At 35.9% G+C, this 21,804-nt stretch overlaps 1 protein-coding gene across 7 annotated transcripts in view; it reads right to left on the reverse strand.

Annotated features, from left to right (window-relative positions):
* Positions 1–15,698: 15,698 nt before the first annotated feature.
* The window catches only part of PECAM1 (platelet and endothelial cell adhesion molecule 1), a 111,004-nt gene continuing 104,898 nt past the window's right edge, over positions 15,699–21,804 (reverse strand). For 6 of the 7 annotated variants that reach the window (XM_074260522.1, XM_074260527.1, XM_074260526.1 and 3 more), the window contains one exon: positions 15,699–16,849. In XM_074260522.1, the coding sequence (XP_074116623.1) occupies positions 16,820–16,849 (30 nt within the window). In that variant the 3' untranslated portion in view covers positions 15,699–16,819. The remainder of the gene's footprint in view (positions 16,850–21,804) is intronic. The other variant, XR_012481119.1, reaches the window with a different exon arrangement.

The raw sequence follows: 21,804 nt of genomic DNA on the forward strand, positions 1-21,804 counted from the left end.
TTTGTATACTGAATTCTAATATACATACACTGTAGCTTTGCCTTTTTCTCCAGAGTATCACAAAAGATTATAAATTTCTAGTCCGCCAGAGGGCAATACAGTGCTACATCTTCCAAAGATTGCATCACCTCAGAACTCCAGCTGGCAAACTACACCGGAAAAAAGCCCATTTCATTTCTTCAAGAAGCCATTATTTCATTATTCCTCCAGCCATATAGATCACAACCCACGGAGTTGTGATTGAAAATTTCATCAGAAAGGTGATGAATTACTTGGAATCTCAGTAGGCTTGTATTTGGAAGAGTGAGCCCACACCTAAAAATTGTTTACCACGCAGTTGGATCTACTACCTGTATTATCTCTTCTGTCAAGTCTCCAAGAACTCAGTATTATCTCCATTCTAGATAAATCATGATAGCAGGATTTAGTGAAAGCTAGAGAAATGGTGAAAGTAATTAGGTGTCAGATTGCAGAGAATGCTGTATTAGAGGCAAAAATCCTTGAGTTCAAATTCAACCTCAGACATTTATTGGATCTAGAGAGTCTGGAGTCAGAAAGATTTGTCTCCCAGAGTTCAAATTTGGCCTTAGGCACATATTAGCTGTGTGACCCTAGGCAAGTCACTTTACCCTGTTTGCTTCTATTTCCTCAACTATAAAATGAGCAGGAAATGGCAAACCATTCCTTTATCTTTACTATTTGTTGTTCAGTTTTTTTTTTTTTTTTTTTCAGTCATATCCAATTAACTCTTTGTCATCCTTTTGGGTTGTTGTTGTTGGGTTTTTGTTTTGCATTTTTTTTTTTTTTTTTGATAAAGATAAAGATCACAAAAAGTTAGACATGACTGAAAACAACTGAACAACAACAACAACAACAAAAAAGAATTAGATTCCTAGAGTTAATAGAGAGCCACTTGAGTTTACTAAGGTGATGTCATCAGATTTGCATTTTAGGAAAATCAGTTTAACTGCTATATGCTATATGGCTAAAACATGGGTAGAGGCTTGAGGCAGGGAGAAGAATTTGTTTCAGTTACTCAGAGTTATTAATAAGTGATTAGGACATGAACTAGGATAGTGACTGTTCAAAGGAACAAAAAGATATGAAAAATGTGGAGATAGAAATGACAAGATTTGGCAACTAATTATATGAATGGAGCGAAGATTTAATTATTATCTCTGTGCTGATGATTCTCAGATTTACTCATCCTGCCAGAAATTCTCTCTCCTAACTTCCAATTTCACATCTACATCTTATCTTTTGGACATCTTAAATTAGATTACCAGGAGATAAATGAAACAATATGTCTAAAAGGGAATTCATCCTCTTTCCCCTAAATCCTCTATTCCCCTTCTACCTTCTCTTTTACTGTAGAAGACACCAGTCCTCTCAATTCCTTTGATTTGCAACCTGTGAGTCATCCTGGACTCTTCACTATCTCTCACTCCCCCATATCCAATATGGTACAAAGGTCTGTTAATTTCACTTTCCCAAGATCACTTTAATATGCCTCCTTTTCTCCTCTAACACTCCCATTACTCTAGTGTAGCCTCTCATGTCATAGAGACATGGGATTGAAGATCATGGAAAAAACTGAAGTTACAGTTATAGATTTAAGAGTCACATGCATAGAGATAATAACTCAACCCCTTCAGAACTGACAAGGAGACCAAGATGAGAGAGTGTGGAGATCTAACTTTGGGAGACTAGAGAAGGGAGAATCTACCTAGCTTTCTTTGTTGGGATATGGTGACTAAGAACTTTTAGATTGCTTTTATCAAGAAGAGTTTCTCACCATTCTAGCCCTATAATCTCCAAAGCAAGGTGCACAAAATAAATACTAAAACTAAGGGGAACAACGCCGCAGTTCAGCATGTTTGCAGCCAGTGTTTGTCATTATTGTTTTCCATGTTTATTTCCCAAATAGGCTGAGATGGATAATCAGCCAAGGATGCTTCTTTCTAGATAGATAAGCATTCATTTTCCTTCCAAGCCCTATGAGTCCTTGTCTTCTTTTCTCATCTCCCATCACAGGAGCAGCAACAGTTAAATCATGTGTTTATTACACAGAGCCCCAGATGCCTCCTGGTAGGCTGATCCTGTTTCTCTGGGATTGCAGACTCTCCCAGGGGCTCAAGAGAACACAAATAGAATGTATATTATATATTCCAGGACAGAGAAGGAACATATATAAAATACTAAAGTTGTGAATTGAAAGGCAAGGTGATATGTGCTCAAGTAGCCAGATAAATTGTTTTTTTGGTTTTTTTGTTTATTTGTTTTGTTTTGTTTTGTTTTTTATTTTTTTAGGTTGGAGTTGGGAGGAGAGGGAAGAAATTCTCCTGGAAACTGCAAATTCCTTGCTGCCTTTATTGCCCCAAACTGAACAAAGGAAGTATGTCTTACCCAAAAGATGCTGCCCAAAGAGAATCTTTGTTTTGTATTAATCGAGTCCACAGACAGACTAGAGAAAATGTACATTGCTGAAGGCTCACAAGCTTTATTATTTTCACTGATTATGGAATAATGTCAAGGGAATGTTTCTTATAAAAATGGGCATAATAAAAAACAAAAATGGTAGGGAATTAACTGAAATAGAAGAGGTTAAAAAGAGGTAGCAAGAATATGCAGAACTATGCAAAAAAGATTTTAATATCATAGATAATCACAATAGTATGATTACTGATCTAGAGCCAGACATCCTGGAGAATGAAATTAAGTGGGCCTTAGGAAATCTTGCTAACAATAAGACTAGGGGAAGTGATGGAATTCCAGAGGAGTTATTTAAAATCCTAAAATATGTTGTTAAACTGTTACATTCAACTTGCCAGCAAATTTGGAAAATTCAGTAATTCATTGTTGGTAGAACTATGAACTACTCCAATTATTTTGGAGAGCAATCTGGAATTATGCCCAAAAAGTTATTAAATTGCCTATACCCTCTGATCTAACAATACTACTACTCTCTTTGTAATGGCAAAGAACTGGAAGTTTCAGGGATGCCCTTAATTGGGGAATAGCTCAACTAACTGTGGTATGTGATTTTGATAGAATACTAACTACTGTGCTTTAAGAAATGATGAGTTTGTTGATTTTATTTTATTTTTTCTTTTGAGGCTGGGGTTAAGTGACTTGCCCAGGGTCACACAGCTAGAAAGTGTTAAGTGTCTGAGATCAGATTTGAACTCAGGTCCTCCTGCATTCAAGGCTGGTGCTCTATCCACTGCGCCACCTAGCTGCCCTGAGTTTGTTGATTTTAGAACAGCATGGATAAACTTGCAGAAAATAATGAAGAATGAAATGAGCAGAAACAAGAGAATGCTGTATATACTACTAATAGTATTATTTTAAGAATAGCTTTGATAGCTTTGAGTAATTAAGTCATTTTGACTATTATAAATATACAAATTAACTACAAAAATATATGAAGGAAGATGCTATCTGCATGCAGAGAAAGAAATGATAAACAGAAGTATGCATAGAATGATTTTACATATATATATAAACATGCACACACACACACAATTGTGTCTGGTAATAACCTTCTGGGAGAAGAAGAGGAGGAAAGAAAAAAAGAAAAAAATTACATGATAAATTTTTATATATTTAAAAGAATCATGTGCTGTACAAAATCAACTTGCAGTTTCATATGCAATAATCTTTTTAAAAATTATACTATGTTGTGGAAATGCTTGTTTTTATTTCATAAAGTTAAAATAAAATAAATTTTCAAAAAACTTTTAAAGAACATTCAGTGACTACTGTATTGGAAAAGATCAGTTTATGTTCCAACCCTAAAAAAAGGCTATGCCAAAGAAAGTTCAAAATAACTGAATAATTGTGCTCACTTCATATGTCAGTAAGATTATGCTTAAGATTCTTCAAAGTAGTTTCAGCAATATATGAACCTTTAAGAATCACCAGATGAGGCAGCTAGATGGTGCAGTGGGTAGAGTACCAATCTGGAAGTCAAAAGGACCTGAGTTCAAATTTGACCTCAGACATTTAACACTTCCTAGCTGTGTGACCCTAGGCAAGTCAATTGATCCCGATTGTCTCAGGAAAAAAAAAAATTACCGGATGACAGGTTGGTTTTTGATGAGACAGAGGAACTAGGGACCAAATTGCCAACATTCACTAGATTGTGGAAAAAACAAAGGATTTCCAGAAAAAAAAAAAAATCTACTTCTGCTTTATTGACTACATTAAAGCCTTTGATTATGTGGACCACAATAAAATGTGGCAAATCTTCAAAGTAATGGGAGTAACATTATCCTACTTGTCTCCTGAAGAATCTATATGTAGGCTGAGAAGCAATAATTAAAACCAAACATGGACAATTGGTTGATTTAGGATTAGAAAAGGCTCTGTATTGTCTTCTCATTTAATTTATATACAGAGTACATTATGTGAAGTGCCATACTGGTTGAATCAGAAGCTTAAAATTAATGCTGCCAAGAGAAATAACAATATGCAAATATGCAGATAATGTCACTCTGATGGCATAAGGTGAAGAAGAATTAAAAAGCATCTTGATGAGAGTAAAAGATGAGAGAATAAAAGCTGGCTTGAAGCTTAAATTAAAAACAACAACAACAACAACAACAACAAACCTAAGATCATTGCAACTGGATCCATCACTTTCTTCCTAGCAAATAGAAAGAAAAGAAATAGAAGCAAGATCAAAGATCAATGTAGAATTTTGGTGACAGAAGCCATAAAATTAAAAGATGCTTGCTCCTTAGAAGAAAACCTATGACAAATCTGGACAGCGAGCTTACAAGCAGAGGCATCACATTGCTGACAAAGATCTGGATAGTTAGTCAAAGCTGTGTTTTTGTTTTATTTTTCAATAGCAAGGTATGACTATGACAGTTTAACTATAAGGAAAACTAAGGAACACAGAATAGAGACTTTCAAATTACATGCTAGAAGAGTCTTTTGAGAGCCCTTTGAACAAAAAGGAAATCAAGTCAGTCAATACTTAAAGAAATTAATTCAGACTGTTCATTAGAAGGCCGAATACTGAAGTGAGCTTAATATTTTGGCTACATAATGGGAAGAAAAGACTTTTGGGAAAATCCTGATGTTGGGAAAGATGAAAGGCAAAATCAAAAGGGGACAGCAACAGAGGAAATAAATAGGTAGTGTCACAGAAACAATGAACATGAACAAGGATGAATGTACACCACTAATAAAGTGTACTTCAGCACTATTCAAACCTGGAATGGCCTATGTGTGAGAGGCAGAGTTACACATACTACAAACAAAAGGCTTTGTTGTTATGAATATCAAGATTTTGAATGGTATAGTCCAAAGAGCACCAGACAAAAATCAGAAGGTCTGATTCTTGGCTCCATCCCTCAAGATTTGACTTTGGGCTCTTCTTTACCACATAGAACTATTATGAAATTATAAGTCTAGCTAAGTGGTGAAGTGGATAGAGCACTAGGTTTGAAATACCCCTCAGATACTTGCAACCTGTGTGGGCAAATTACTTACCCAGTTTGCCTCAGTTTCTCATCTGTAAAATAAGATGGAAAAGGAAATGGCAAGTTACTCCAGTGGTACTTTGCCAAGAAAACACCAAACAGGCTTAGGGTTATAGTTGAACAATAGCCAGACTAAAAGGAGACATAGGAAGTCATCATTATCTGAGAACCATTACCAGAAAGAAAAAAAAAAAAAGACTACTTAAAATAAATGCACTTAAAATAGGAACACTTCATAGTAAATAGTGGTGGGGAGGTAAGGAGTGGAGTGGGTGGGGAAGGGAGGAGAATGTTTGATTGGAACTCCATGGTCTCTATTTGTATATAACGGTTAGAACAGAAGTTTAGCTAGGTAAATTTTTACTTGGATTTCTGCTTTCTTTTTTGCTTTGTGTTTATTTTTCCTGTACATAGTTGACTGAACAGAAATCTTGAGAGGGATTTGGTTGCCTTAGAGGAAATCTTATAAATTTCAGAGGCCAGGAATTTCTGGGTCCCTCAACCAATGCTGGCTATACTTCAAAAGGAAGCTCACTGGGCAGCTAGGTGGTGCAGTGGATAAAGTACCAGCCCTGAAGTCAGGAAGACCTGAGTTCAAATTTGACCTCAGATACTTAACTTCCTAGTTGTGTGACTCTGCAAGTCATTTAACCCCAATTGCCTCAGAAAAAAAAAAGAGGGAACTCATCTAAAATTACTAAAGAAAAAAAATGAATATTTATTGATATCATTTGTTTTTAGATCACCTACATTTTCTCTTCTCCCATCTTTCAGAGACCTGTTCTATTATATAACAAAGAATATTTTTAAAAGATAGAGAAGAAAAAAAATAAAAACAATCAGCAAAACTAATTAAGATGTGAAAAAATTCTGAATATTTGTGTAAAGTTCCACATTACCACAGAGTTTCTTAAAGATGAAAGTCATCAGAAGGATAATGACAAATCTTGCCCTGGCTAATCAGAAGATATGGACTTAGAAAGAACTGTTTAAACAGTGCAGATCCAAGGTGGAGATGAAATGCCAATTCAGCATTCTCATGAAATGTCTTGTGCTTCAATGTTTTAAGTATCAAAGTTCTTGGAGAGTCTAACAGTAAATACAGCCAAAAATATTGATGAGTCTTTTGTCTTTAATAGACATTTCTTTTGTGTAGGAAAAATAAACTGTTGTTCTATATCTGACTTACATTGTGCATTACCATTCAGTTCCCTTCTGGTGTTTGAGGAAGACTTGTACCTCTGATGTGAGGGCTTGCTGAGTTCTTTTCAGTGCTGCTCATTCATCTTTGGTATCTACGTGGCACTCAACTCGCACTTGTGAGTAGCATGCCATACCCTGGTAAAATTGTCTTGGCAGACAATCTAAACCAGATTGAGGGTAACCGAGGAATCTCAAACTTGTTGGGGAGTTGGAGAGTATCTACCCCAAAGATGTGAAGGCTTCTCCTAATGGAATGAATGGATGAGAACAATTTGTTTCATCAGCCATGAAGATAGCTGAAGCAGAACTTGGACAGACATGGAAAAACAAGGTTATCTACTGCATCCCGGGCTGTTACCACCGAACTTTGATGACTCTGAAAGAGAAAGTGAAGTTGATGACTTACCACTTAAATCTAATTCATTCACAAGTCACTCCATGACATCATTAGTTCTCTTTAAAAATGAATAAAAAACAACAACTCCCTTCTAGACATGATCCAAATCTCCAGATTACATGATTTTCCTAAGAGATTTGAAGAAGAGGTTAATGAGTCAGAGAGTTCCAACTTGAACTTAAGAAGACAGGTTTCTCTCTGAGCTGAATCCTATTCATGTATCTAACCTTAAAGATAGGAACTCCTTGACAGGAAAGGGGTGAATGCCCCAGACCCTTTGATACTTGCTGCAGTTCTGTATTAGTTGTTATATTTCAAGACATTCAATCTTTCAGGCAAATCTCTAATAAGATTTTAAGTATAACAGCTGCTGATTTGCATTGATAGAGTGTCCTCACTGGGAAATCCCTTTACCAGGGCAATCAAGGTCCAGAACAAAACACAATTTAACTTGTTATTGGCAGAGTCTGAAATTAGAAATACTCACATAATGAAGACCTTCTCTATTATATGTAAAAGCTCTTCTTTGTCAAGAATTTAAGTGAAACAAAACTTTCATTAACAAATGGAATAATCACCATTCATGCATAGTCTTACTTCCTTCTTTTTGCTTTCTTCCTCTTTCCTTCCTTTCTTTGTTTCTCTTTTTTTCTTTTCTTTATTATTTCTTCCTCTCTCTTTTTTCTCTCTCCTTCTTGTCTCTCTCTATCTCTGTCTCCCTATCTCTGTCTCTGTGTGTGTGTTTATCTCTCTCTCTGTCTCTGTCTCTCCCCTTCCTTCCTTCTTGTTCTATGTATTTGCTTTAGAAGCAGGATTGAAGAAAAATGTCTCTCTTTAATTCTTGCTCTAAATTTACTTCTTATGCAGTTACTCATAGAGTGGGAGCATAGGGAGAGATGTGGATTCATCCTCTAGTCTCTGTCAATGAGGATACTATCTTAGTCTTCACAGCAACTATTTCAAGCCTTCAACCTCCAGAAATATAATGCTAGATGCTCTTGTTCTTGTTCTTGTTCTTATTCAATGGATGCCTGACCCCTAGCAATTAAAACACAGGCCTTTTATAGGGCTCCAGCTATAAGGGAAACAAAGGCAAGGGCAGAGAACACTGATAAGTCATAATGTCAGGAAGAATCATTGTTTTAGCCCTGACATCTTGGGGGTCAAGAAAGTCTGGAGCAGGAGACAGCAGGTCTAGGGCGGGAAATAGCACTACCCAGGCATTTAAGGTAAGTCACCTGGAGTTTTATGACTCACTGGAATGTGAGAGTTTAATGGGGGGGGGGGGGAAGGGTGACCACAATAATTTTATTCAGGGTACATCATAATAATTCAGGGAAACTGAGGTATTACAATCTCTTCTCAAGGTCTCTCTTATCCCCCCATCTTAAGGATCTTGCCACAGACCTCCCCCCCTCAAATTGAGGCCATTTCCCCAAAGTTTTTTCTTCCTTCCTCATTCTTTTATCACATCATTTAGACCTCTTCCCCAGCTATCTCTTTTTTCATTTCTTTCTCTGATGAAGTAACCATTATTTTTGACAATTTGAACCTCTCTCTATATGCTATTCCTTCCCTTCTTCTCCAATAAATTGCCCCCTTCGTCATCTCTATTCTCTCTTTAATCTCCAATATCTTCAAATCTACTCTTTCCATCACAGTTTTCCTGAGAGTGGAATGAATTGCTAGAGTAGAGATAGGGGAGGGAAGGAGTTTCAAATTCATAGCAGTTAGTTCATCCTCTTCATTACAGGAAAGCCTGCACGAAAGAGCTGAGTTTGGCCAATTTGTGCCTTTTGTATGCTATCTAGGCAATCAAAGCCTTCTCTTAACTACACAGTGAGCAGACCGGAAGTTGTTTGTCTTTCATTCTGGAAGAGGATCATGACATCAGGAGGTGATGCCATGGCATGCAAGTGAATTGGATTTAAGTGAGGCAGGGCTGGACAAGGTCACCTGCCTTACTTTCCCCTCCAGGGTCATCTGGATCCAGTGGCCAGATATAGATCAGGATGAATAGAGATGGACCTGGATGCAGTGGGAGACCTTGGCCTTTTTAAGTGAAGGTCTTTAACAGGTTTCTGTTTGACTATGGCAATTAATGCCCAATTAGTGATTAAGGATATATAAGAAATGAGGCGGAGAATAGCTTCTTTTACCTTGCCCAAAAAAGCTAAATATATATATATTTATATTTATATATGTATACACATCTATATACACATATATATGTATATATATTTATATTTATATATGTATATATATATGTATACACATCTATATACACATATATATGTATATATATATGCACATCTTTATACACATATACATATATACACAGATATAAATAGATACATAAATAATGTGTATGTGTGTGATATACATACTTATGTGTGTGTATATATGTATATATATATATATACATATATATACATATATACATACATATATATATATGTGTATATATATATATATATATATACATATATACACACACATATATTTTAAAAAATTACTCTGATTCTCATAGATTGATCAATAATAGGTCCCAGGTCAATGGTCATCATTTAGGCTCAGAGTAAATGTAAATAGCAATTGTTTCTGTTTTGACCAAAAACTCTAAGCATCTTCCCTTCTCAGATTGATTTTTTTTTGACTAGGTAAAAAAGGCCATTCTCACCTAATTTCTTACTTAGTCTTAATCATTGATTGATCATTGCCTCAAACTAAGACCTATTAAAGGACCTTAACTTTAAGAGGTCAATATCTCACACTGCAACTAGGGTTGTTCCCAATCATCCTAATCTATATCTTCTCATTGACAGGGGTGTGAAACTGTGTTCCCTTTTGATCTGTAAAATTAACACTCTGAAATTCAGTCCCCTTTGATTCCTGGTCTCCCAGACTCCGGAGAGTCTATGAGAGAGAGAGAGTATATCCTCCTGGCTGGCCTTTCTAAGGAAAATCATCCCCATGGCCCTCCCTCACTTAAATCCAGTTCACTTGCTTGTCATGGTATCACTTCCCTGATATTGTGGTCCTCTTTGAGAATCAAGGACAAACAACAACAGCAGACAGGAAACAGTCATATTATGACTGCTTTGAAGTAGAGAGCAAGGGTCTCCATTATGCAAGCCTGGGAACAGGCTTACAGAGAAACATGAAGAATTACAGCAGGAAAAACACTAGGTATGCTCAAAGGATGGGACTCCTATTGTCTGCTACCCCATCATTTTTTACATGTTTTCCTCATTAGAATGGGAATTCCTAAAGGACAAGGACTAATTTTTTTAAACCTTTCTTTGTTTTTCCAGAGATTAGTAGTGTTCTGCACATAGGAGATGTTTAATAAATGCTTACTGTCTGGGTAATTGAATTATTTGTGAACTTGTTCAAAAATAAACATGAAGTTCCTTACAAGTATGGATTATTTCATTCTTTATATTAAAACGATTTACATGATTGCACATACAAAAAAAATCCATATTAGTCATATTGTAAGAGAATGCACACACACGAAAAAGAGAGAAATGGAAAAAAGAAAAAGAAAAAAAAACCAAATAAATATTTTCTTCATTGATTCTCACAACAATCCAATTTTTGAATTGGGACCAAATAGTTTTCAGAAGCCTGTAGACATTATTAATGGATGAGATTGACCAAATCTTTGCTTTGACCAAAAACTCTGAGCATCTTCTCTTCCCAGATTGATTTTTTTTTTGACTAGGTAAAAAAGGCCATTCTCACCTCATTTCTTATCTAGTCTTAATCATTGATTGAGCATTGCCTCAAACTAAGACCTATTAAAGGACCTTAACTTTAAGAGGTCAGTATCTCACACTGCAACTGTGATGGTCATAATACATTCAATCCTGGTTGGGAGACCCCACCTAACTAAAGAACCTTAAAAAGAATTAATCTAAGGTGAATTCCAACCCATTGTATTTCACTCAGGCAGGCTTGGGTAGAAGTGGCCCCCCCTTTTGTCCAGATTGCCCTAGAGAAAAGTCTCTTTGTCCAAGACTGAGTGATCAGAGTCACGTCCCCCAGTCCCTCATTAGAATAAGCCCACCTCTCATTATAATATTCATTCTTATTGTTAACCAATTAGAGTCAATTGCCACCCTGATGAACACCCTTTCTTCCAAGGACATATGTGTTGAGGGGGTTCCATGAAGGATCTTTGTCATTTATTAATTATCCACTGGCATGATTTGTAAAATAACTAATTATCCAGAAACTATGTCTCTTGAACTTGTGATATGTTGCAGTATTTGTATCCTTAATGCTCAGTACAATGTCTGTCACTGAATAAATGCTTAATAAATATTATTGCTTAATTGGTTAATGCTTGTTGAATTTAATTCAACAGCAAATAAGACAAAGGAGAAGTCTGACCTCTCAATTAACAAAAAAGTGCCAATGGCTGATAGAAACTGAAGGCTCAGCATAATTTCCAACAATTTCTTTAACTTTTCTTCATTAATGTATCCCACAAAAGTAAATATCCTTGACAACAGCTATTCCTGTAAAATTTCTAACATCACTTAATCCTTTGTGTGAACAAAAGAGGTTAATGGGGAAAAAACTACTGTTAAAGCTGTTTCCTTTGCTCTAGGCCCCTTTGGTGATTTGGTGAGACCTATAACCCTCCCCCCCCCAATCTTATGGGAGTACAGTGGATAAATTGTGGGGTATGGAATCAGGAAGATGAGTCTTCCTGGACTCAGACATTGTGATTCTGGCCAAGTCACTTAATCTTGTTGCCTCAGTTTCCTCATTTGTAAAAGGAGCTGGAGAAGGAAAGGGCAAATCACTTTGATGAAGCACCAGATTCTAGGAAAATAGTTTAGAATGTGAAAAACTCATAAAAGTTTCTGGGAGCCATAGGGAATCCTTTTATTTTGTAATAAGATGATCTACTAGGGAAATGTGAGTCAAAGTATACTATTTAAAAGTGAGAGATGATGAGGAACAGGGAAAGTAAAGAACAGGGTCTAGAGTTGGGGAGGAGTTAGGGAGGGCTCTTGTTGAGAACAAACTCCCATGTGCATTATGTCTCTGTCAGCAACTGCATGATGGGAATACAAGATAATGAGGGTGCTTTGGTCACAAATGTTATTTGTAGGACAAGAATATCTCTAGTGAGCCTGCTCAGGGGAAGGAAGGGTTCCCTTATCTGTCCTTACTGATTTGACAGTTTGAGCAAGTAGACCCAGAAATGTGGCCTCCCTTTGAGTGGAATAAGATTGACAATAGTTAGAGTTCACATCAACTTCAGCATCTTTGCCAAGAAAACCTCAAATGGAATCATGAAGAATCAGACATGACTGAATAACAACGTAGACAGACTCCTTTTCAGAATAATTTAGTTTCATGCATATAGGATTCATAAGAAATATAAATCATACTGAAAAAGTTATCAAAATATCTTATAATATCATAGAACCTATGAACTTCTCTGTAAACCCTTCTCTGGTTCTGGGAAACTAGGTGGTATAATACAAAGAATACTAAGCCTGGAGTAAGGAAGTACTGAGTTTAAATCCAACCTCCAACACTTAGTATCTGTGTGAACTTGGGCAAGTCACTTCATCTGTTTGCCTCAGTTTCCTTATTTGTAAAATTAGATACTAATAGTGCCCACCTCCTAGGATTAATTAAAAAAAAACATTTATTTGGGATGGCACAGTGGATAGAGCACCAGCCTTGAAATCAGAGGCAAGTCACTTAATCCCAATTGGCTCAGGAAAAGAAAACATTTATTTAGTCATTTGTTTTGGGGTCTTCCCCCCACTTTCTTTATTTTTCATGTATGTGGGTACATGTGAACATAAACACATTCTTTTGAAACATGGCTAATATGGAAATTTTTTCACTTGTGCAAGCATGTAAAACATTTCCATATTCATCATTTTGCACAAGAAAACATACATAAAAGAAAAAGAGTGAAAGAGAGACAAAATAGCATGCTTCAGTCTGTATTCAAACAATATCAGTTGTCTCTGGAGGTAAATAGTATGTCCTTTGGGTTTGTCCTGGATCATTGTATTGCTGAGAATAGCTGTCATTCATAATTCTACATTGAGCAATATTGCTGTTACAATGCATAACATTCTCCTGGTTCTGTTCACTTCCCTTTGTTTTAGGTCATGTTAAATCTTTCCAGGTAGAAAATATGTATAAAGCACTTAGCACATAAATGTATGTTATATAAGTGCTAGCTATTATTATCACCATCATTTAATATGATCAACTCTAATTGGCTAATCTGAAGCCTGACCTCACATTAGGAGTAGTTTTAACAAGAGGTGACAGATCTTTCCCCAGAGTCTGCTTCAATTGCATAATGAAGTGTTTTGGTCATGGGGAAGCCTCTGGAAGCCTAGGGAATCCAAGGGCCAGAAGAGAGATTCACCTGAAGTTTGCTGAAAGAGCAAGTATGAGCAATTACAGTGGGATCTATGATCTCATTATTATTCATCATTTTTTTTAATTAAAACTTTTTATTTACAAAGCATATGCATGGGCAATTTTTCCTACATTGACCTTTGCAAAACCTTTTGTTCCAAAATTTCCCCTCCTTCCTCCCACTCCCTCCCCTAGCTGGCAGGTAGTCCAATACATGTTAAATATGTTGAAATACACATTAATATGTGTATACATATTTATAATGTTATTTTACTGCACACAAAAATCAGATCAAAAAGGAAGAAAAAGAAAAATTGAGAAAGAAAACAAAATGTAAGCAAATAACAGAGAGAGTGAGATTGCTGTGTTGTGTTCAGCTCCAACGGTTCTTTCTTTGGGTGTAGATGACTTTCTTCAACACTGAACAAGTGGAATTGGTTTGAATCATCTCATTGTTGAAGAGAGCCATGTCCATCAGAATTGATCAGACTATAGTCTTATTGTTGCCGTGTATAATGATCTCCTGGTTCTGATCATTTCATTTGGCATCAGTTCATGTAAGTCTCTCTAGAACTCTCTTAAATCATTCTGCTTGTCATTTCTTACAGAACAATAGTATTCCATAGCATTCATATACCATAATTTGTTCAGCCATTCTCCAATTGATGGGCATCCATTCAGTTTCCAGTTTCTTGCCACTACGAAAAGGGCTGCCACAAATATTTTTATACATGTGAGTCCCTTTCCCTCCTTTAAGATCTCTTTGGGATATAATCCCAGTAGAAACACTGTTGGGTCAAAGAGTATGCACAGTTTGATAACTTTTTGAGCATAGTTACCAAATGCTCTCCAGAATGGTTGGATCCATTCACAATTCCACCAACAATGTATCAGTGTCCCAGTTTTCCCACATCCTCTCCAATATTCATCATTATTTTTGCCTGTCATCTTAGCCAATCTGAGAGGTGTGTAGTGGTAATTTGTATTTCTCTGATCAATAGTGATTTAGAGTTTCAATTTCATTTGAAAATTGTCTGTTCATATCCTTTGACCATTCATCAATTGGAGAATGGTTTGAACCATTATAAATTTGAGGCAATTTTCTCTATATATTTTAGAAATGAGGCCTTTATCAGATCCTTTGGATGTAAAAATGTTTTCTCAGTTTATTGCTTTCCTTCTAATCTTGTCTGCATTTGTTTTGTTTGTACAAAAACTTTTTTAACTTAATATAATCAAAATTATCTATTTTGTGATCAATAATAATCTCAAATTCTTCTTTGATCACAAATTCCTTCCTCCTCCATAAATCTGAGAGGTAAACTATCCTATGTTCTTCTAAGTTGTTTATAATACCATTCTTTATGTTTAGATCATGAACCCATTTCGACTTTATCTTGGTATATGGTGTTAGGTGTGGGTCTATGCCTACTTTCTACCATAGTAGTTTCCAATTTTCCCAGAAGTTTTTGTCAGATAGTGAATTCTTATCCCAAAGGCTGGGGCCTTTGGGTTTGTCAAATTCTAGATTGCTATAGTTATTCACTATTTTGTCCTATGAACAGAACCTAATCTATTCCACTGATCAACTTCTCTATTTATTAGCCAATTACAAATGGTTTTTATGATCATTGCTTTATAATATAGATTCAGATCTGGTATAGCTAGGCCACCTTCATTTGCTTTTTCTTCATTAATTCCTTTGAAATTCTTGAACTTTTGTTCTTCCAGATGAATTTTGTTATTTTTTCTAGTTCATTAAAATAGTTTTTTGGGAGTCTGTTTGGTATAGTACTAAATAAATAGATTAGTTTAGGTAGTTTTGTCATCTTTATTATATTCGCTCAACCTATTCAAGAGCACTTGATATTTTTCCAATTGGTTAGATCTGACTTTATTTGTATGGAAAGTGTTTTGTAGTTTTCCTCATATAGTTTCTGACTTTCTCTTGGCAGATAGATTCCCAAATATTTTATATTATCAACAGTTATTTTAAATGGAATTTCTTTGTATCTCTTGCTGTTGGACTTCGTAAAAAATGCTGATGATTTATGTGCATTTATTTTGTATCCTGCAACTTTGCTAAAGTTGTGGATTATTTTTAATAGTTTTTTAGTTGATTCTCTAGGGATTATGCATCATTTCAACCTATTTATGACTGTCTGCTCCATGCAATAAAGATACCATTCCACAAATTTGAAGGAAAGTTCAAGTTTATTTATTGAAACACTCTTTTCTCCTCTCTCTCCTTCCCCCACCCCAATCAGGCCTATGGTCATCTAGGAGAAGGAAGCAGCACTAGTTAGGTATGCACATGGAACTCCAGAGCAAAACTAGTAGAAGGGCATCTGCCCATCTTAAACACAATATGAAATAATTTGATGTAAGCAAGAATGTCTGTAGCAAGGAATAAATTAAAGAAAAAGAATTAGTAAGAAATCTAAATTTGCTAAAAAGAAAAATACTTGCTGGTGACTCTCTCTATTATAGCTTCTGTCTTCCAGCCTTCTTTGAAATTGAAAGAAAAAAAAAAAGAAAAAGAGTGAAGAAACATGATTAGGAGTGTCTGAGCTTCAGTTTACTTTTTAAATGCTATATATTTGCCCTGTTCCATTAGAGTATTGTCTCCACACCATCACATTCCAAAGAGTTGTTCTCGATTGCCAATAGCTTGACTTTTTTTGCTCCCAGTCTTGGCATATCAGAAGGGAGACACTTTTCTCTGGTCTGATCTGCATTTTGCATTTCAAGAGAGACAAAATTTGCACAAAACATTGGGCCCTTTCAAGGATGAGAAGGAACATGTGAAAAATAGTCCCAACGCTTTAGGACCTTTATCTAGAACAGGCATTTTACCATAAAATTGGAAAGTTTCTTTTTTTTATGTAGACACTTTGTAAAGTTCTCTATCTCTGTACAAGACAAAATATTCAAGTTTCAAAAGACCCCCAATGGACCGTGAACAATGAACCATATTTTTCTGTTCTGTTTTTCCCAAGATCAGGGAAGCAGTGACAAAAGGACCCATCTCCTCCAGAGAGGGCTGAAATATGAAATGGAATGGGACCTAGAATTTCTAGCAGCACTTTTCTTTCTCTAGAATCTTTGTAACACATTAAACATACACATACACACACACGTGCACACGCACACACAGGGATGGATTGGAGAAATGATGACTTGGCCTGAGAAAAATCACTGTTTGTAAGAAGAGACCATCAGATTCATGAGTAAGTACTACAGTGCGCTTGGAATATGTGGAAAATATCTGTTCATCTTCTTGGAACATCAGGGATCCACATCGATAATTGGTTTTCTAAGTTGCATCAAGGGAGCCTTCTATTCTCTGTTAACAAAAAAGAATTAGAATTACATATCTGCTTTCTTACAACAGTTAGTGTGGGACAGTGAATCAATGTCATATTATGTCTTAGGTTCAGACATTCATTAAGCCTGTCCAATTAGGCAGTGTGGTAGAGGTGCTATACAGTTATGAACTTGGAATGAAAAAGACAAGGGTTCATATCCTATCTTTGACACCAAATGTGTGACCATGGCAAATCATTTAGATTATTTCCACCTGTTTCTTTATCTATAAAAAAGTGATTATAATAATGGTTTTACTTATAGTTCATACTCTCAAAACCTTAATAGGTTGTGAGGCTTAAATGAAATGATATACAAAAAGCATTTTGTGAACCTATATAAATGCTATTATCACATAATATATGTGATATATTTATTAACATATGTAACATATATATATATACATTATATTATATAATCACATACAATTTTAAAGGTAAGCTTAATGTTTTTTTTAAAAAAATTATAATCAACAAATTCAAATGACAAAAAAAAAAAAAACACAAAACATCAGAATTGTAAAATCAATCTTATGTGTTGCTTTCCTTTGTTAGGAGATAAGATTCTTAAAGGCAAGAACTGTTTTTTAACTTGTATTTGCTCCTTCCACTTAGCACAGTTCCTGGTCAGTGGAAAGCACTTAATACTTTCTGACTTGACTTCATTTTATTCACAATTTATTTTTAAAATGTGTTAAGCTTGAATAAAAATATGTTAAGATAAATAAGGGGAAAAAGAAATTCTTTAAATGATTTGCAAGAAACTATAAATTTTTTTTTTTTGCAATTTGATCTTAAATTGTTATTTAAATTTAACAAAGTAGTAAGAAAATCATCCTGCTTGTCTTGGGGGACCATTGCTAAGTTTGTTTTCTTGGAATTTGTCAATTTCTATCAGCTTCTTGGCTTGTCTCTCATAATTTGTCTTGAATACAATTGTATCCTTGCTTAGTAAATACAAAATTAAGGCAGTATTTTTTCTGCCTTAGCAGGAATAAATTTATTTGGATTGTTATTATTAATGTTATTAATGATATAATTAATCTATCTATGTGACTTCTATCTTTCAGGCAAACTTGACATTCTCAAAACCTATTCCTTTTCCACTCCTCCTTACCTCATTCCTAGATTCTCATTTTGGATACTTATTAGTTATATGCCTGTGCACAGTTTTTATGGATAAAATGAAGTAAAACCTGAATGTCTAGAATCAGGACTACTGGAATTCAGATCTGAGAATCTAATACCCAAATGATCTAAGGCAAATATTTAATATCTCAAAGCTTCCAGGAAATTCTAAAACCACAAATTGTTAATATGCTTTGGTAGAAGGAGAAGCTAGGTAGTAGTGAATAGACGAGTATTTCTGAGCTCAAATCTGGTGTCAGACACCTACTAGCTGTGTGATCCTGAGCAAGTCACTTAACCTTGATTGCCTCAGTTTCCTTGTCTGTAAAATGGGACCTTATCTCCCAATGTTGTTATAAAGATCAAATGAAATAATATCTACAAAGCATTTTGTACAGTGCCTGGCACATAGCAGGCATTTAATAAGTGCATATTTCTTTCCTTTCTGCATTAATGTACCCTATACCCTTGCCTAAGTATAGAGGAAACATTATATCATTAAAACCCTTATTAGGTAAAAGGAGGTTGGAGTGAGATGAGACATGGGTATAGATTTTTTGTGAATATGAGGGTGGGGCAATACTGTTTACAACATGCCTCTCTCTTTGCTGCTCAATTGCATCTCTCTTGTACCTCTTTGGGGATAGGGGACCAATGGTTTAAGATACCTCAGAGAAAACTTTCAGGCAGTCTTTGTGAACAGCTCCCCAAAATATACCCTTGACAAGATGCTAAAGTTCCTAGGCCCATATGGAAAACCTGTACCTTTTCACAGGATAGAAAAAGCAAAATGTTCTGGTGAACTAAGCAGCTTCTAAACAGATTAATTAGATTGGGCCATTTAATTTCCACTACCTCTAGTCTCACTAAAGACAATGTTCTCGATTTCTTGCTCTCAGCTAGAATGTGATCGAGTAGACAGTTGGGCAAGTACTACTCAGATGTGGCTGTTTTCCTTTTCTGGAGGAAATGAGATCTGACTACCTTTAACAAGCTATAATACTAGAAGCTTTGTTACATGAACAACACTTCTTTCAGGAATCTCTGGGGTTTTTAATAGTATTAAATAAAATATTTTTAGAATATAATTTTATTTTGTAAATAAAAGAGCTAATATTTATTTGTTGATTTTTATTGATAACTAATACTTTATATTTTAAAAAATAATTGACATTTCTATATGAACAAGGAAAGGGAACAGGCATTTAAGTATCTTCTATGTACTTTACAAGCACTAATTCATTTTGTTATAACAACTTCAGGAAGGTGGGTGCTAATGTTATCCACATTTTATGGTTGAGGAACCTGAGGCAGAAAAAGATTAATGACCAAGTTAGTGACGAAGACCTGATTTGAAGTCTGGTGAGGATCCTGACGGATAGCCTGATAGTCTAGCTGATGGGGGTGTGAAACTGTGTTCTCTTTTGATCTATAAAATTCACACTCTGAAATTCTGTCCTCTTTGATTCCTGACTCTCCCCAGACTCCAGAAAGTCTATGAGAGCATATTCTCCTGGCTGAGCCTTTTCTAAGGCAAATCACTCCATTGATGAAGACCCTTTGCAGGAAATTCCAAATACCAGAAGCCTTCAAAAAGTGATTTCCATTCAATTGGAGATCTAGGCGTAGGGACTTTGGCTTTCTTTTCAACCTGAAATTTGAGCCTCAGATTTTCTATAAAGGATATTTCTAAACTTATTTCTTTGCAGAATGTCCAAAGTAGTATGCTTTGTCTCTTTGACATAGCTGCCAGGACCTTGCCCACTGTGAAGACATTCTCTTCTCAGAGCCAGCCTTCATTTCCCTAATAGGACTTTGCCACTAGGAAGTCAGTGTCTTAGCAAAGCTGACTTTTCATCCAACAATAAATTTCCATTTTTGCCACTTAAAACTTTTTGTGTTCGTGAATTCTTTCACGAAGGACCTGTGCCTTCTATCAAAAGGGGATTTCCACAACTTTCTGACTACCACTAGAAAGAACCCTATTATAGCCACTGGGCCCCCTAGCTGCCCAAACAATAAGTACCTGAGGTCTTCTGGCTAGAGACTTAAGGAAGGGTCAAGCTGCCAGGTCAAGAATGGAGCAGGTCAAAACTTCCTTGCAGTGGGATCAGTGGGTGAGTAACACATAGATAAGGAGATCCAGTCTCAAAAGCAAACAAAACACTAAATTCGGTTGCTTATTTCAGCATTATCTTATCTCTCTTCCAACTTGACCTGGATTAAGCTTTCTCCTGTAATCAGATGATTGCTTTGCTCTAGTCCATCTAGTGGAGGAGGAAGAAGATTCACCTAATATCTAAGACATAGGAAACTGAGTTACAGGATTGTGTAACTACAGAAAGAGCCTCTAGCTGTATTTTATTGAACAGTAGCATGAGCTAAACTGATTCTAAGGGAATGAGACCTTTGCCTCTTAAAGATTCCTGCCTATATAAGGAATGTGAATTGGGTTAACTATGGATCTGTCCCACTGGAACAAATCTGATCTTTGGCAATTCCTGAGGGCCCAAGGTTAACATTTCTTCAGACTGCCTGACATCCTGTTCCTGTTAGCCTCCCAGATAAGGAAAGTAACAAGACTTAGCCACCTGGTAGGCTGACTTGAATTCCTTTTGCCAAGGAATATCAGCCTAGGTCTGTATAACATCCTATATAAATGCCTTTTCTCTCTTCTGGGATGTTGCTATCCATACACCAGGCACACATCCATTAGTTGATTCCAATTAAACTTTTTTTATCTTCTAGCCTTGACTTCTGATAGATTGATCTCTAGATAAATGCTCTAAGGTGGGAACACTTCCTTCCAGGGAAGATTTTAGAAGTCTGGGTTGAGGAATTCCACTACAAGGGCAGACGTTTGTATTGTTTTAATGTCTGCAAAGCATTTTACAGACATCTTGAATGATACTCAGAACAGTTCTGTGGGTTAAGCAACATACCCATTTTCTGAAGGGCCTGAGGCTTAGGGAGGCAAATGATTTGTCCACTGTAAAACAGTTAATAAGGAGGCTTTGAACCGTGGTGTCTCCTAACTTCAAAAAAAAAAAAAAAATCTTTCTTATTGTACTAGATGCTTTGAACAAAATCACTTTCCTATTCTCTTCCTCTGAAATTGCTGCATTTGAGGGGAAGAGGAAGATACAGGGTGGAAGAGAGGGAGGACAGGCAATGAGGGAATCTTTACTGTAAAGATCAGAAAATATTTGGGAGACATGCATCAGGATCTGAGGAACTAAGGGGTCAGGAACAAGGAAAGAGGCTGTCTCCAAAACTCTGCCCTAGTCTGGATGTCCCCACCTCTGGCACAGTACACCCTGTTTCATATTATCTGTCTGTCTTCACTATAAATACAATTTATAAACAAGGCTGAAACAGGCAGAGGAAAAATGAAGTCAGAATGGACTCAGTCAAACACAATACCAAATCAACATTTTGGCTAAGTGGTTATCTCATTGTTAAGATATTTCCTTCAATATGTTTTCAGAAGCTAAGGCTATTAAACAAGGAAGAATGATCGCCAGTTTTGATTTCAGGAAGGAAATCCCCTCCCAGTTCCCTGCTGGGCAGTTCAACTAATTTGCTCCTGACCCTTACTGGACGATTATTAGGGAAATTATACTGGTTTATTTTATAAACAAAATGCATTGGCTTAGTTCCTACCATGTACCCTTGGTCCACAGCAGTCAGCATCTGTTTGGGGGAATCTAATTTGCCAAGTGACCTTGAGTAAATAACTTCCTTTCTCTAGGTTTATTAATCTATAAAATGAGGAGGTAAGATTAGATCATTTTTTTTAAGTTGCAGC

This window comes from Sminthopsis crassicaudata, chromosome 4 (assembly GCF_048593235.1).
Source record: "Sminthopsis crassicaudata isolate SCR6 chromosome 4, ASM4859323v1, whole genome shotgun sequence".
Lineage (NCBI taxonomy): Eukaryota > Metazoa > Chordata > Mammalia > Dasyuromorphia > Dasyuridae > Sminthopsis > Sminthopsis crassicaudata.